The sequence below is a fragment of the Dipteris shenzhenensis genome, chromosome 12 (genome assembly GCF_047967505.1).
Source record: "Dipteris shenzhenensis isolate YYH24624 ecotype China chromosome 12, Dip_SZ_1.0, whole genome shotgun sequence".
Taxonomy (NCBI): Eukaryota; Viridiplantae; Streptophyta; class Polypodiopsida; order Gleicheniales; family Dipteridaceae; genus Dipteris; species Dipteris shenzhenensis.
This window is the reverse complement of record NC_141607.1, coordinates 31,945,747-31,960,454: the sequence shown is the minus strand read 5'-3', so window position 1 is coordinate 31,960,454 and position 14,708 is coordinate 31,945,747. Positions and strand designations below refer to the sequence as shown.

General features: G+C 42.0%; 1 protein-coding gene across 1 annotated transcript; it reads right to left on the bottom strand.

Annotated features, from left to right (window-relative positions):
* Positions 1-5,808: 5,808 nt before the first annotated feature.
* LOC147896098 (E3 ubiquitin-protein ligase RGLG2-like) lies at positions 5,809-13,834 on the bottom strand. Its single transcript, XM_087383114.1, has 10 exons — positions 13,387-13,834; positions 12,500-12,568; positions 9,299-9,383; positions 7,628-7,771; positions 7,388-7,501; positions 7,112-7,209; positions 6,884-6,957; positions 6,685-6,790; positions 6,465-6,592; positions 5,809-6,272 (listed from the first exon to the last, which is right to left on the bottom strand). Exons 2-10 carry the CDS (start codon positions 12,533-12,535, stop codon positions 6,263-6,265), a joined length of 795 nt encoding a protein of 264 aa, XP_087239240.1. The 5' UTR covers positions 12,536-12,568; positions 13,387-13,834; the 3' UTR covers positions 5,809-6,262.
* Between the last annotated feature and the right edge of the window lie 874 nt (positions 13,835-14,708).

The following is a 14,708-nucleotide window of genomic DNA, read 5'->3' as shown; positions in this document are numbered from 1 at the left end:
CGTGGTGGAAAGAGGCCCAAATGCAACAATCAAACGCCATGCAAGTGGCTTTGTAACTATTGACTCCACGAAGTTTTGGCAAAGTAGGAAGGACACACTAGTACTACCGCAACAATGTGAACAGGTACTGTGCACACATATAAAAATACTCGCTTTTAAATATTTGATGCAAGAAAAATAGCATGATTGTATTTGTGTTTGAATTAGGTTGTCTATCAACCAATGGTGGATAATAATAGATGGTGGCATGTCGTACTTATTATGCCATGTTTCAAAGTGATGTATAGTACATTTACTAATATGGAGCATATGGAGGATGATCATGGCCATGGACGTGATGATGACCGTGATACAAGAGAGGAGGATGATCATGAGATAGGAGATACAGATATTGAGGCCATTACCTGTGAGGACGAGCCTACCATTGGTGATGCTGATTTTGATGAGCACATGAGTAGCACAAGTAGTAGTGGGTTGAATGTATTTGTAGATCTAAACACTTGTCTGGATTTTGAAGTAGATAGTTTGGCAAGGGTTGATCTCATTGAGGATGAGATTGAATCGTAGCCCCATCATTGATATTGGCAAAAATATTTTACATATTGTCTTATTCTCCTCACCTCACTTCATTTTTGTATATGTGGGCTTGCAAAAAAGCATTGATGTTTTTGTTAAAATTATGTGCTTTGGTAATCATGGGCAATGTTTGGAAAGCAATGATGTATACCAAAATCTCACTTTCTATATTCTCTAGTTTGCGACTATCTATACGTCTAAATGCGTGTCTACTTCTCTGTGTAAACACGCAAATAAATGTACAAATACACGCTGATAAACGTGATGTTAGACGGGCACATATTTTCTCAGTTTAAACGTGCAAATAGGGTTCTTCAACAAATTTTCCTTTGGGGCCTTGGTTGGAGAAAGGATTCACAAAGGAGTTGATGCATGACTAGGTGGAGAAGCAGATTTCTCCATGAAAGAACATGCAGACTTAGGTGGAGATGGGCCTAATATTTGCTTGTGTTGCAAAGAATGCTGACAATACCTTCACAGCAGAGGTAAGGCGACCAAAAGACCACACGCACAGAAATTACTGAATACAAAGTAAAAAGAATTTGAAGGTGGACTACGTTAGAATTCGACTCTGCAGATTTGAAGGTGGACTGCGCTAGAATTTTACTCTGCAGACTGCGTCTCCAAATAGCGAAAGATCAGCACAGTGCTTGCTGACAATATGACGTTTTTCGAGAGTATTCACAGCCAGCAGACCGTCACCAATTAACACAAAAGCGTCAAGATGAAGAGTGTGAGCAGACTGTCACGAGTTAACCCAGAGCGTCAAGACGGAGAGCGTATGAATTGGTGAGTGCACACTTTATCTATAACAACATTTCACAGCGTCTCGAATTTGCGAAAGCGTAGTACAGAGCCTGCATAGGATGTCACGTTATTACGGAGCAGACACATCGACCAGAAAGTCACGCGTTATCTCAGAAAGTCTCTAACAAAAGCTATTGACAGCAAAAAAACTAACGAATAGTCTGTTGTCGCCACTGCGCTTACGAATTGGCTTAAGAAGAAGAACCTAAAAGTCTACGCAACACTGAAATAAGTACAAGCTTTGGAAGAACGTTTGAGAACTTGTACATGCGCAATAGTCTAAAACTCTACGCAGTAGAATGTACAACCCTTAGCTTTCGTTCGCAATAACAACTTTTGATAAACCAACTTGAACTTAACACAAACTTACTTTTTAGCTCACAAATACTGTTACGTCCTGCAGCGGCCACAATGTTACGCTTCGACGAGCATGCAATTACGGGGGTTTCACACGCAGAAGGAACAACCTTCTCAGGTAGAGCTGAGTGAAGGGCCCTTATCAATCCTACGCACAACAAACGTACAAACGTTAACGTATAAATGAAGATCAAAGGAAGGAAGCCAGTAAGAGAAGGAAGGAAGTCTTCATCTGCAGGAGACATTGTTCAAAAGTGCCGCTGTCAGTCTCCACGTAGTTGCCACATTGATCGATTCCAGCCATTGTCGAAAAGAAGACGGTGGAGTACGAGCAAGTGCGAATTGCAAAGCTTTGAGCCATGCATGCAGAATTTATAGGCAGCGATGCTACTCCAAACATTGTCCACGCCTAATCACTGATGGTGGTCACGCATATCTTCCTCTACCTTGCACACGAGCCTCATGCAAGGGCAGCTATAATAGAAGCACACCAAAATAGACATAATCAACAAAGGTCCGCCATAGCCACCTCTAAATATTCTTGCAGATATACCTTCCGCGTTAATCACGCTGTCAACAGATAGTAGCAAATGTAAAGACGAATATATCCGCCACCTAATTCCCATAAACCGTAGGCTGGAGACGCCACGAAAACCTTCGGAGAGGACCACAAAACAGGAAAACCATTCGCCAATTAGTGCACATAATAAACAGTAGGCTGGAGACGCCACGAAAACTTTCGGTCTCACAGCTAAATGCAACAAGGGCAGCAGCCGCGACAATAAAGACGAATATGGAGCAAGACTAACCTGGAGCTGCCAGCAGCCGCACTAATGACGAACATGGAGAAAGACGAACCTGGAGTCTCAATTCATGAGAATGGAAAACGAAAAATCTTGGACGAAACGCAAAGGAGGCTGCGCAATTGACGCGCAGAAATTCTCGGCGAATCGATGGAACCATGCAACCACAACTGTCAGTTGCAACTCCAGTTGTGCATCTCTGCCACGTGTAACGCGCACCAACCAACCAAATAATTGTAATTTCTTGTATTTCAAATATTCCGAATTTCTGCCTTCTCGACGACGCTAAGGCTCCCCCATCAGGGCAGGCCAAAAAGCAGCCTCCCGGACCTTGTTGAAAGAAATTCTCTTGGGGAATTTTGGATCAACATCAAAACATAGTTTGTAGCTTGGCACGTTGCGTCATAGTTTTGTTGCATACGTCATGGACGACCGCAAGCCATTTTCATTTTCTAGGCACGAAAAGATCGCCCACCCACTTCTTTAGATGATGCTAATAACTTTGAGCCTGAGGTGGCAAGGCAAGGTGCAAGCAAAAGTATTGGAGGTTTGGGAACAACGAGAAAACAACATGGAACCACCATATGCCTCAAAACTAGTTTAAGGGGCTATGCTTATGCAATTGCATTTTTAAAGGAGAGCATAATCTTCCCGTCTTTGCATACTAACTTCAACCCCATATTACTTGGCCAAGGTCCTTTTGAGCAAGCGGTATGAGGTCTCCTAATTCTTTGATATACTCTAGGGCCTTCTGCCTTCCTTGGTCTGTGTTGGTTGGACTGTCACAAAATTGGAGGTTCATAAGCTCGTCACGTTTCCATGGTCAAGATACCCACGTTCCACGATAATCATCATCACTCACATGGATGTTGCCCAAGTAGTCTCTACCAAGCAAAAGTCCTCTCGTCCACCACTTATTTCTTACGCTATCGATTGGCACATATGTTCCATTATGATGGAGAAATAGGCGACGTTGATTTTGTAGTCATGCATTCCAAGATTGGTAGGTAATAGTGAACTACATTTCGGGCTTTGTGAGTGCTTGGAAGGCTCCTTCGATCGCAAGGCTAAAGAATATTCAAAGATGTCATCAACGCACAAATTCATACGCTATTGAATATCCATACAATGTTGCAATTTTAAAAGCTTAGATCCCCTAATGCGTAGCTAATGCATAGATGAAATAATAGAACTAGCTCCCATGAAAGCTCAAGGGAATTCTCAGATTGACGACTAGCAATGAGAAAAACATAAACTAAAGATTTCGATTAATGATTGTTATATCATGGTGATTTAAATCAAGTTAACATGATCTCCTTGCCATGTACTAGGTGTTTAGTCAAATAGCAACTAGCTACAAAAAGGATCGCACGGGTAACTCATCAAAGATAAACCTTTTATATCTCAATTACATAAAGTAAAACAGAGAGTTGAGCTGAAAGAAGAATTGAAAAAAAAAAGAGAGAGAGAGGGACATGCTCTAATATGATAAATAATCGAAGAGAAAGTGTACCACATCTCCCCTACATCACATATGGAACTTTTTTTTTTTTTAATTCTCAATTTGTGCATGCAATCCTTGTTGCTAATCTTCTTTATATAGTTCCAATTTTATCATGTCTTCGTAGGGGCCACGCTAATCTTCTATATATAGTTTTAATTTTATCATGTCTTCGAAGAGACTTTTTAATTTTTATCATTTCACATTTTCTATAGACTTATAATTTTACCTAACTAGTTCTTCATTTTTTAATGCATGTTCTTGCCCATGAGCGAGCACTTGAATCAAAAGAAATGGTCATCGTGGATACAAATTGAAGAGCAATAACACCTACATTCATGTGGTTGTAGTCCATCTTATCATATCTTAAAGAGCACGCTGATGATTACTTGCATGCTATTGAAAAGAGAACTAAGCTATCCCTTACTCGTGTATTTCTTGGGATTCAATTTTCAGAAAGTGCTAATCTTTGTCCATCATTAATAATAAAAGTACTTCCCCTGATATTATGGAGAGGATCAGACCTAATGTCGTGTCTCGTCTCCAAAAAATTTAAATTCTTTTTCTACCTCCTTTAACAACATGCTAAAATTTAGATTATTGTTCCAAATTAACAATTAGATATTCAAGTATAACGTTTAAATTTGTTATCATTTCAATCGATTCCAAGAGGATTTAAAACAAGTTCGTCAAGGATGATAACTTGGGTCATATTGACCAATATAGCAACAACGATACACATGAGCCAAAATGTCACCATAGTATAAAAGGGATGGTCATGCACTACTAGTTCCTAAATAAGGGACCCACCATACCAAAACAAGGTAGACTGCATACACTTCCATAATTTTCATGATTACGAAAGTGTCAAAAAAATGAACACCATAATTTCACCTAAGTCCACATTTCCTTCATTCTCTACAAGTGCTTGCGAAGACTATACAATTTCATTTTAGTCTCTTTGCAAAATATGTCTAGACAATCTATATAATATAGCAATGCACCACTTAAGATAAAGGCTAGCACTAAAGGAGAAGGCTAATAAAAAAGTAGTCCATATTCTTGTCATTCAAGCTAGAAGTGCTTGTGAAGACTTTAGTCTCTCCCAAATGAACATTTCTAAGCAAATAAATGCTTAGACGATTTTTACCTTCATAGGGCAATGTGCCACCTAAGATAGAAAGAATTTATTGCAATATCAACAAGCTGCAAAATGGTTGCAAAATCACTGCATGTTGGCTAAACGATCAGAACATATATCTAGATGAATCAAGAACATGCCCAAATTCATCCTCTAATACCACAACACATTTTTAATCTCATGACAAATGTTGAAAAGCAGACTCAACTATGACAAAGGCTAGCACTGTTCGAAAAGCAGTCTAGGTTCTCTTCATTCAAGCTACAGCTGCTTGTTAAGGCTATATAATTTCATTTTAGTCTCTCCCAAATAAGCATTTCTAGCAAAACACACTAGCTGATAGGGCAATGTACAAGTTAAGATTAAATTTATCGCAATATTAGCAAACCTCAAATGGATGAAAACTCACGCAATGAAACGTGCATGTCCGCTAATATGAAGGAACATATAGCTAGATGAATGTAAGAACATGCCCAAACTCTTCATCCCAAAACACAACACAGTGTGAATTTCAATCTCATGACAATCAATCAGCACGCCACAATGTGGACTAAAAAGTGAAATTTGCATGTCTGCTAATACGGCAGGAACATATATCCAGATGAATCTAGGAACATGCCTAAACTAATCCTCAAAAACACAACACACAGTGCAGTTTCAATCTCATGATAGTCAGTCGTACAGTTGAAAACCATAAACTCCATCATGAATAGATTTTTGCACCAGCACAACCGAACACCAATGCCCTGGTTTGAATGTAAAACTATCCACATTGTCAAGAAGACCTGAGACGGTGTAAGAAGCGCCTTTATCTAAATAGGACGTTACACATTGTGACACAATTCACTTCTTGCCAAGGAGACACTACATACACATAAAACACACATTTTCATTTTGCAAGAACTAAATGAACCATACGTAAGTGTCGATTTACGTATTGCTATACAGGCCATTGGCACAAGTGTCACCATCATCACTTATTAGAATATTGTCATCTAGCTAAATAATTATTTAAGCAATTGGTTTCTATACTTAACACATACGCCACTGACTGCACGTGCATTTATTCAGGTTGTTCTAGTTCCATCTGCAAGAAGAAAAGAACAGAAGTGTAAATAGTACCCACGTTAAACAAAACCCTTGCAACATGAAAACTGAGAGTGCCTCGGAAAGGAGTTCAGATATCCAAGGAGAATCAAGGAATATTTTTCATAGGGAGAAACCAAAGTCAATGACTGAAATCTAAATCAGTTAAGGTCGTTAAGTATTGAATGCTGACCTTTCACTGAGCAGATTCTTGATTGCCTCATACTGCTTGGGTATCTCCATGAGTGCAGCCACTGCAAATTGTGCTTCTTTATGTTCTGGAATTGCACACTGGGACATAACTTCTGTAAAGTTCACAAACTGCACAAACCAACTTTGTTATGCGAACACTGCAACAGAATGTGAGTGCCATTAAAAGCAACAAATGGCTTCCATAAAACTAAAAATGGCACCTGAAAATTGTCAAACTTGCGTGTTGGAATAGCGTCATCAAACTGTTTCATCAGGTCCCAAGGCCCATCACCAACTCCCACCAAGACGATTGACAATGGGTAATTACTACAATCATCATAGCAAGAATTTGACTTGAGGATACTGTTCAAACTTTAGCCTGCAAATGGCTTAAAATGTTAAGGCTTTGTATAAGTATACCTTGCTGTGACAATAGCATCTATTGTCGCCTTCTCCTGGGTGCTCAATCTTCCACCATTGAGATTTCCAGTGACCTGTCAGAGCCCCGTGCTCAGCAAATTTGGAAATCTCAATAGAATCCACAAATGCATACAGATACTAATGCACATCAAAATCAGCAGATATAAACTGATGCTACCTCTGCATTATGTGAAAATCAAAAGCGCTGCAATTGATCACTTCTAGTACCTGCCCATCTGCTATAATTACAAGGATGTGATACTGGTCTCCGCTTTTCTTGACATCATCTATTGCAGCATGTATGATTGGAGCAAATGAGGTTGGCCCTGTAAATCCATTACAAAAAATGCTCTTTAGAGAGAGAATATCCTCTCTTTGAAAGTGAGGTTGACAAAAGAGTTCAATAGAACAAGTTCTTGCCTTTGTTTTAATGTTAGTAATGATCTAACAGGGGCACACACAACCTTTAAAATATGTCATAAATCAAGGCTAAAATTTGGATACCAGAAAGGATAAGCCGGGGAAGTCTCTCTTTGTAACGTTGTAAAACCCCTTCAAAGCCAACACAAGGTCGACCACTCGGATCCAAATTGAACACCTTCTGATCATGTGTGGTCACTGTCCAGCCAAAACTGAAAATTCAGAACATTCTAGTTGCCAGCGTCCACTTCTTTAGCTATAAAGAAAAGAACCATCCTCAGGCCAAACTATGGGAATCGAACAATGAAAGGTAAGTCAACAAACCGTCTCCAAAGCCATAACAAGGAATTAAATTATCTTCGTCAAATTTGGCCAGAGTTTTTCCAATAATGGAGATAGCCTGCTCATAAGGATTCAGGATGTTGGGGGAGATTGTGTGAAGACTGAGTCCATCAAACGAATGTTTTCCTGTAACCAAAAGAGAGATGCTCAAATTGAACAATGAGGTGTACACAATTCACCAATGTGCTTATATCTGGTAAACAAACAATTATTGAAGTGTGACCTGAGAGTTAACTGGTTATCACTTGTTAAAATCTAACCATCTGTCAGTATCCACATATATGAAGTTTGAACAAGAGGGCTGAGGGGAAAAGCTCGCGCAAAATATGTATTCTGATATGATGTTCCTTACACCACAACCACAGAAGATTGGATTGTGCACTCATGTTAGCCTTGTGTGTGTGTGTGTGTGTGTGTGTGTGTGTGTGTGTGTGTGTGAGAGAGAGAGAGAGGGAGGAAGTGTGAATGTATGTGTGTGTACATGGATATGCTCACGTGCACATGGATATGCGCATGCACATGCTCGCGAGCATATGCATGTGCGTGTGAGTCGTGACGCACATGAACACGATTCAATTCATAAAGTGGTCTTAAAAAGAAGTTTTGGATCTTCTTTTGTGCACAAAATGGTGTATCATTCTCGGAGCTTACAATCACAATGGCTCTAGTTTTCAAGAGCTTTCAAATGAGTATCCAGGTTGTTTAGTTTTGATTGGATCCTGAACCTTAAAATTACTTACAAAAATCTTTAGTAACGTAGCATTCACATTGTCCACTGTTAAGTTAAACCCTTCTTTTCTATATCTCAACTTGTATCCCTGCACAGAAGGTCCTTAGAGTACCTATTTCTTTGGGGGTTAAATTTCAAGCATCTTTAACATGCTGTCAAGGGATTTAACATAACTGGACCCCCTTGAATCACAATCAGAAGGGACACTTCCATTAAAATCCCTAACTAGTCCTTAATCGGTTTTGGGAATAGGCCCTTAGTCCCTTAATGACATTGTCACGGCTGGACTTTCCTTCCCTCAGGCGATAACCCATCAACATTGTACACAACGAGAGGGGGAGGGTATATGATCATTGCTACACAGTTTTTTCCATACCTTACCATATGGATACGGCATACGGGTATGGAAGTATGATTGGAGTATGGATCAGCCCCTGGGGCTGAATCATACGTGACCCTAATTTTACACACAAAAAAAACAGGGAAATATACATTGTACACATTTAATTGACAGAGAGCTACAAAACTTTCAACGTCAACCTTCAAACTTCAAAGTTGTATCACTAAGTCAAGAAATTGATTAAAAAACGTTTTCATGAAGCCCGTTTTCCCCCCCAAAAAAAGCCAAGTATGATTGGTTGTACCATACACGTACAGAATAATTATTTCATACGTGGATGGTTTAGCCAACCATCCGCGTACGGACCCAACTATGTTGCCACATTATTCACATACGGATGCTACTGTTCCAGCTTTCTAGAAACTTTTCAATTACACTTCTCATTGTTTTGGTTTTTATTTCTCACCCACATATAATACAACTGCCCAGGTTTACATATTAAACTAAAGCTGATGTTCCCAGGAGCAGGGTTGACCTGAAATTTACAGTTTGATTAATATCAAACTAAACTCAAGAATCTAACCTGTCCATTCATTACTCTTGGTAAAATCAATGCCAATTATCAAGTTTGATGATTCAAGTCCAGCAGCTTCGAGAGCATTAGTTACCTGTATCCAAAATAAAACGCTAATCAGCAATGCACATCCCCCCCCCCTCCTCTCTCTCTTTCTCTCTCTCTCTCTCTCTCTCTCTCTCTCTCCCCCTCTCTCTCTCTCTGTGTGCGCGCCCGCGCTCGTGCTCTGCACATACGTAGCTAGGGAATCCAAATCGCATAATATAAAATAAAAAGTTGCAGATCTATAACTGATGTGAACAGACTATCTCCTCCAACTCCATGTCTCGGACTTGGGTTGGGGGGGTGTGAACTGGGAGTTCCCCACCAAGATCCAGTTCTATCAAGACCACTTCTTGAGAGTATCGGAGGATGGACTCATCATTAGACCCTAGTCCCTCTAGGACAGAGGAGTCTCACATGCATTGAGGATTGCCATTGGATAGATGCAAGTCTCGTCCCATCAGCTGAGGATTGAGACAAGGAGAGCTACAGGCATGCCCAGAGAGCAGCGGTATGCACGCTGAGGGAGCTCAAGACCCATATCCTAACTATGGCGACTTTGGCCTCCTATCCCCTAATGCTTATAGTCAATGTTGGCTAAAAATATAGGAAAAACTACTCTAAAAAGCCTAAATTTTGATTTTCAAGGTGTAAATTCGCCAAATTTGCGAAATTTCACCCCAAAAAATTTCACTGGTTGAGAGGGAGGAGCATTTCTTGTGTGTTTGCCCAGCCTACTATGAAGTCCGGGGACAATACCACTGCCTCTTTCAGGAGGGGCATGGATTTGGTCCACTCTCACGTTCCGTGACTAGGTCTGCATTGGGCTCTATCTGATTGAGATGCTACGACACAAAGAGACAGACACAAAGAGACACTACTGCAACATATCAGACAACAGTAGGAAGTGACCACGCCAAAGGGGGCTGATGTAGACCGAGCCCAACGACATGTCACGGACTTCTATATAATTGATTCAGCTCCAGGACATAGTAGGGTGGAGAAGGAGGAGCTAGCTGACATGAGGGCAATGTTGATCAGCGGGAAAAGACGACGCAACGCTGCTGAGTGAGGGACGCAGAGACCACACACAACATAAAGAGTGACCAGAGCGCACATGTTCGAGGTCCGATCTCTCTCAGCTCTTCTTGGAGGAGACCACTAGAGATGAGGTGTCACTCTTGACATAGCCCATCGGATACAGAGGTTGAGGAGATCACGCCCTCCTCCACAGCGAGAGACAGCTCGACAGACACAGATCGGGACATCTTTGCAGCCCACCGGAGAGCCTCCATGGCACTGGGTTTCGGCTTTTGAGCTTCAGTTTTTAGTGTTTTTTGAGCTCTTGAGCTCCTTAGCTTAGCATAGCACTCCACAAGGGTCCTAGCGTGCCCTTTGCTTCAGCCCACAGAGGCTTATATGAGTTCTTTCTCTTGGTGTCTGTCCTTCCATAGAGTCCATAGTGCCCAGTAGCAAGCCCAAATGAAAAATAAATCAAACTCCTATCTGGGTGGGTGAATCCCAAAAGGCCAAAAGAACTTCCGAAAAGTAGCATTCGGCGAGTTCTCAAGCGCTGTCCAAGGAAGTCTAAAAATCTCTCTCTCTCTCTCTCTCTCTCTCTCTCTCTCACACACACACACACACACACCACGTATGCATGTGTAACTAGAAAATGCAAAATCACATAATCTAAACTAAAAATTCACAGCCTGTAACGATCTGAACAGACACAAGTGACTTCTTAGTCTCTTACACTATATAGGAGAAGTGCACGCTTAGGCATTAAAGACCTTAAGCAAATACCTGCAATGGCAAAAGTCACATTACTCATCTACTCGTAGTCATCATTAGCTCAAAGCTTCAGCCTCTACATCGAAATCACCATGAGCCATGGAGGATCTAGAACTTGTCCTATCACCAGTAAGGGAATCAGAAACCCCACCTACCCTTCAGGAAATCCCAGAGATAGAGATTCAACAACAAGTGCAACTTGCTGCGTCTCAGAATGGAGAACTGAGAAGGAAAATCCTACTACTCAGTAACAACACTACTGCCAAGAGCCACTACAAAACAAGATTCAAGAGCAATTGCATGATGTCACATCAACCCACATCTAATACCTCCAACTACTACATCTCATTTCTCATAGGTTGGTCTCCAACGATCTTAAAATGATTGCTCTAGTGGAGTAAATTGCAACAATATTCCAACAGCCCATTTACCTTTTAGGCCTTCCATGGATGTTATCAGAAGCAATCATCTGCATACAAGGATATAATACATGATCGAGACATAAAACAGGCAGATTCCCATGGACTATGCAACAAATCCTGCCAGTGGGTTGTGGGACACAGCAACATAAGTCTCTCCAGAATGCCACCCTTAGTCTCATGTCAGAAAGGTCTGGGGCACCATGGTGCTACTCTAATGATATTTCACATGGGTAAAAACAAGGAACTTGGCACATATTTTTTAGGGGTTCTCACATTCGGCAAGCACTTACTGAACAGGATAGGGAGCAAAAATGCACACAACAGATCCCATTGAAAGGGCCCCTTAATGGAAAGGCGGCACAGTCTTATCATTTGTAGCATAGCATGTGTTCAATAGGTTCCTATCAAGACATGCAGTTTTTACACCCCTTTTTGCTCTCTCTCTCTATCTCTCTCTCTCTCTCTCACACACACACACACACACTTTTTTTGGTGTAAAATTATGATGCCTTATAAAACACACACACACAAAAAGTAGTTGCAGACAGGACTCTCGCGATCTTTTAGGCTTGTGAAAATTACATGAAGTGTGTAAGAAAACGAAGCTGCCTTTTTGGAAATAGGGCATTGCATAAGCATTATATGCCAAATATTTTTCATAGAAACAGTTTAAAGCCTTTCCACAGACCCATATATGCAGAGAGCCATGAGTGATGTAGATGCAGAATCTTTCCAAACTAATGGGCAAGGAAGTCATGACAAGGTACCAACTGCTAAATGTGCCAGGATAAAACGAAGGTGCATAGAATGAAGTACGGCAAGGAACCTATAATCCACAAAGCATCTATTCAGAATGCAGGCTAGCCTATCGTGAACGTTAGCATGTCAATCCAAAAGCATAACATGAAAAGGACGATACACATACGTTAAGGTCTACCAAATAGTCAGAACTCACCTGGGCAATGTTAGTGAAGTCCTCACAATTCACCATCTTTTAGTTAATCGTTCTACCCTTCTCTGAAACCTGCAGAGTAGACATGAACTTGTCAACTGCACACTGCACAAAGTCTAGGTTGTACCTAGGAAATAATGACAAATCGGTGTAATCAGGCCTATCCGCAAAGAATAAGCGTCTTCTACACAATAAATCATGATGAGCTCACGAACACCCCACATTCATATCCCCCCCCCCCTTCTCTCTCTCTCTCTCTCTCTCTCTCTCTCACACACACACACTCACTCACGTGTGTCTGTGAGTGTGTGTGTGTGTGTGTGTGTGTGTGTGAGAGAGAGAGGGTGGGGGGGGACGGGAGAATATGAATGTGGGGTGTTCGTGTGTCGTCTGTGAGTGTGTGTGTATGCAACTCATATGCATAGGTCCACGCACCACCAAGCAAGTGTGACAACATCTAAATTCATTCATTGAAAGCTGTTTGGGGCAAACCAACATTTTGATCAGGACACTATGATGTCGTCTCCTTGAAACAAAGACTGACTGATAGCTGCTAAAATTCTGGACAGGCAGTCTCAATAAAGCAACTCGGTTTACCAGCAAGGTAACGAGTCTAACCCACACGCTGTTGTTGACTTAAACGACCCAATGCAAAGCAATGTGTTTTTCGGCGTTGCGTTAGCTTCAGCCTCCATTACATTGCAAAAGCCATAAGATTACGACAAAAGCCATAAGGAACGAGGGCAAGATAAGCCGTTAAGTATGTGGAATTCCTCTTACATTCACTCCGCATAAAAGCTATATCTTACTCAAATGGAAGGTAATCAATGATCCCATAGCGGGCATTGAACAAAGACAAACTGGTAGTCATCGGAATGAACAGCACCAACCTGTTACTAATGCAGATGCAGGAAAGCGGAATTCCAGTGCCCACACAATGTTTCTCTTTGTCCATGTACAGCACTATAAATAGATCATAGAGCACCTTTGATGCCCTTTCTTTGTCAAATGGGTCGTAGGCATCTTCAATCAACCCATTGAAAGATGCGCAAATAATGCAATCGATCAGCGCCAATAAACCGTCCCTGTCTCCAACCATATCTTCTTCCGCGAAGGAGTCCATCTGCATGGAGGTCTTGTTCCGTGAAGGAGCTCGTCTCTGTTCTCCATGCCTGCATTGTTTTATTGAATGCCGGATTCCAAGAAATCACATTCGATTCCTCATAATATTCACAATACGTTGCTTTAAGGGATTTTCCGGCGTCTGCCATGGCGACACATTCCGTGATTGCATGAAGCACTGCAACGGCAGGGTCCCGCAACAACGCCACTCAACAAGGACCTTAAAAAGATCCCCAGCTGGAGAGGAAACCCGCAAGCTTGACCTCCTGCTGCTGTACGAGTCGATTCTTGCGAATGATGCCTTCATCTTTTGTATCAAGAGCCATACTCCCTTTCAATTCGATACACGAATGCCCATCTCGCCGTAGTGGAGGATCTCCTGCATTCAATTAAGGTCATCTCTTCTTCTATTCTTCTATCAGGAGACTAATCCATAGCTCCCACTTGGCATGAATTCGGAGGCTTGGCGATGCATTCTAGAGGTTCGGGGGAGGAGGAGGGAGGTTCGGGAAAAGGAGGAGCTCTGGAGAAAATGGTGAGCAGAACATGGCACGCGGCGACTGAGCGTGGCGCGGTTGACGTGGCACGAGAGGAGGCTTCTTGTAGACTCTACTTCTCAACAGCGGAGGTGGCTCCAATCTGCGGTTGTGCCAGACTAGAGGGGAGGGCAGTCACGACTCTGGGCAGAGGCACATGGCCTATCGAGGTTCGGTGAAGGTCTGTGGCGGCGGTAAGGGGCGCCACATGGCAATTTATGCGGCCGCCACAAGGCAATTAGCAGGACAGTTGGCGATTAAATGCGCGTGTACAAGGGCTATGGCGGTGTGCTGTCCACACACCACATGGCAAAAAGTAACGCACATGCACGCCACGTCAAGCGGTTTAGTGAAGCAAGATCCACGTGGATCTACGCCATGTGTACCATCTGCCAAAGGCATAGAATCTACCATCTACCACATGTACGCACAGCACACAAGTGGCAAGGGTCGACGTGCGACGTGCTGGCAGCGGGGTCGATGCGACCACGACCAACCGACATGTGGCAATGCAGCAGCGCACACACACACACACACAGAATATAAGGGCAAAA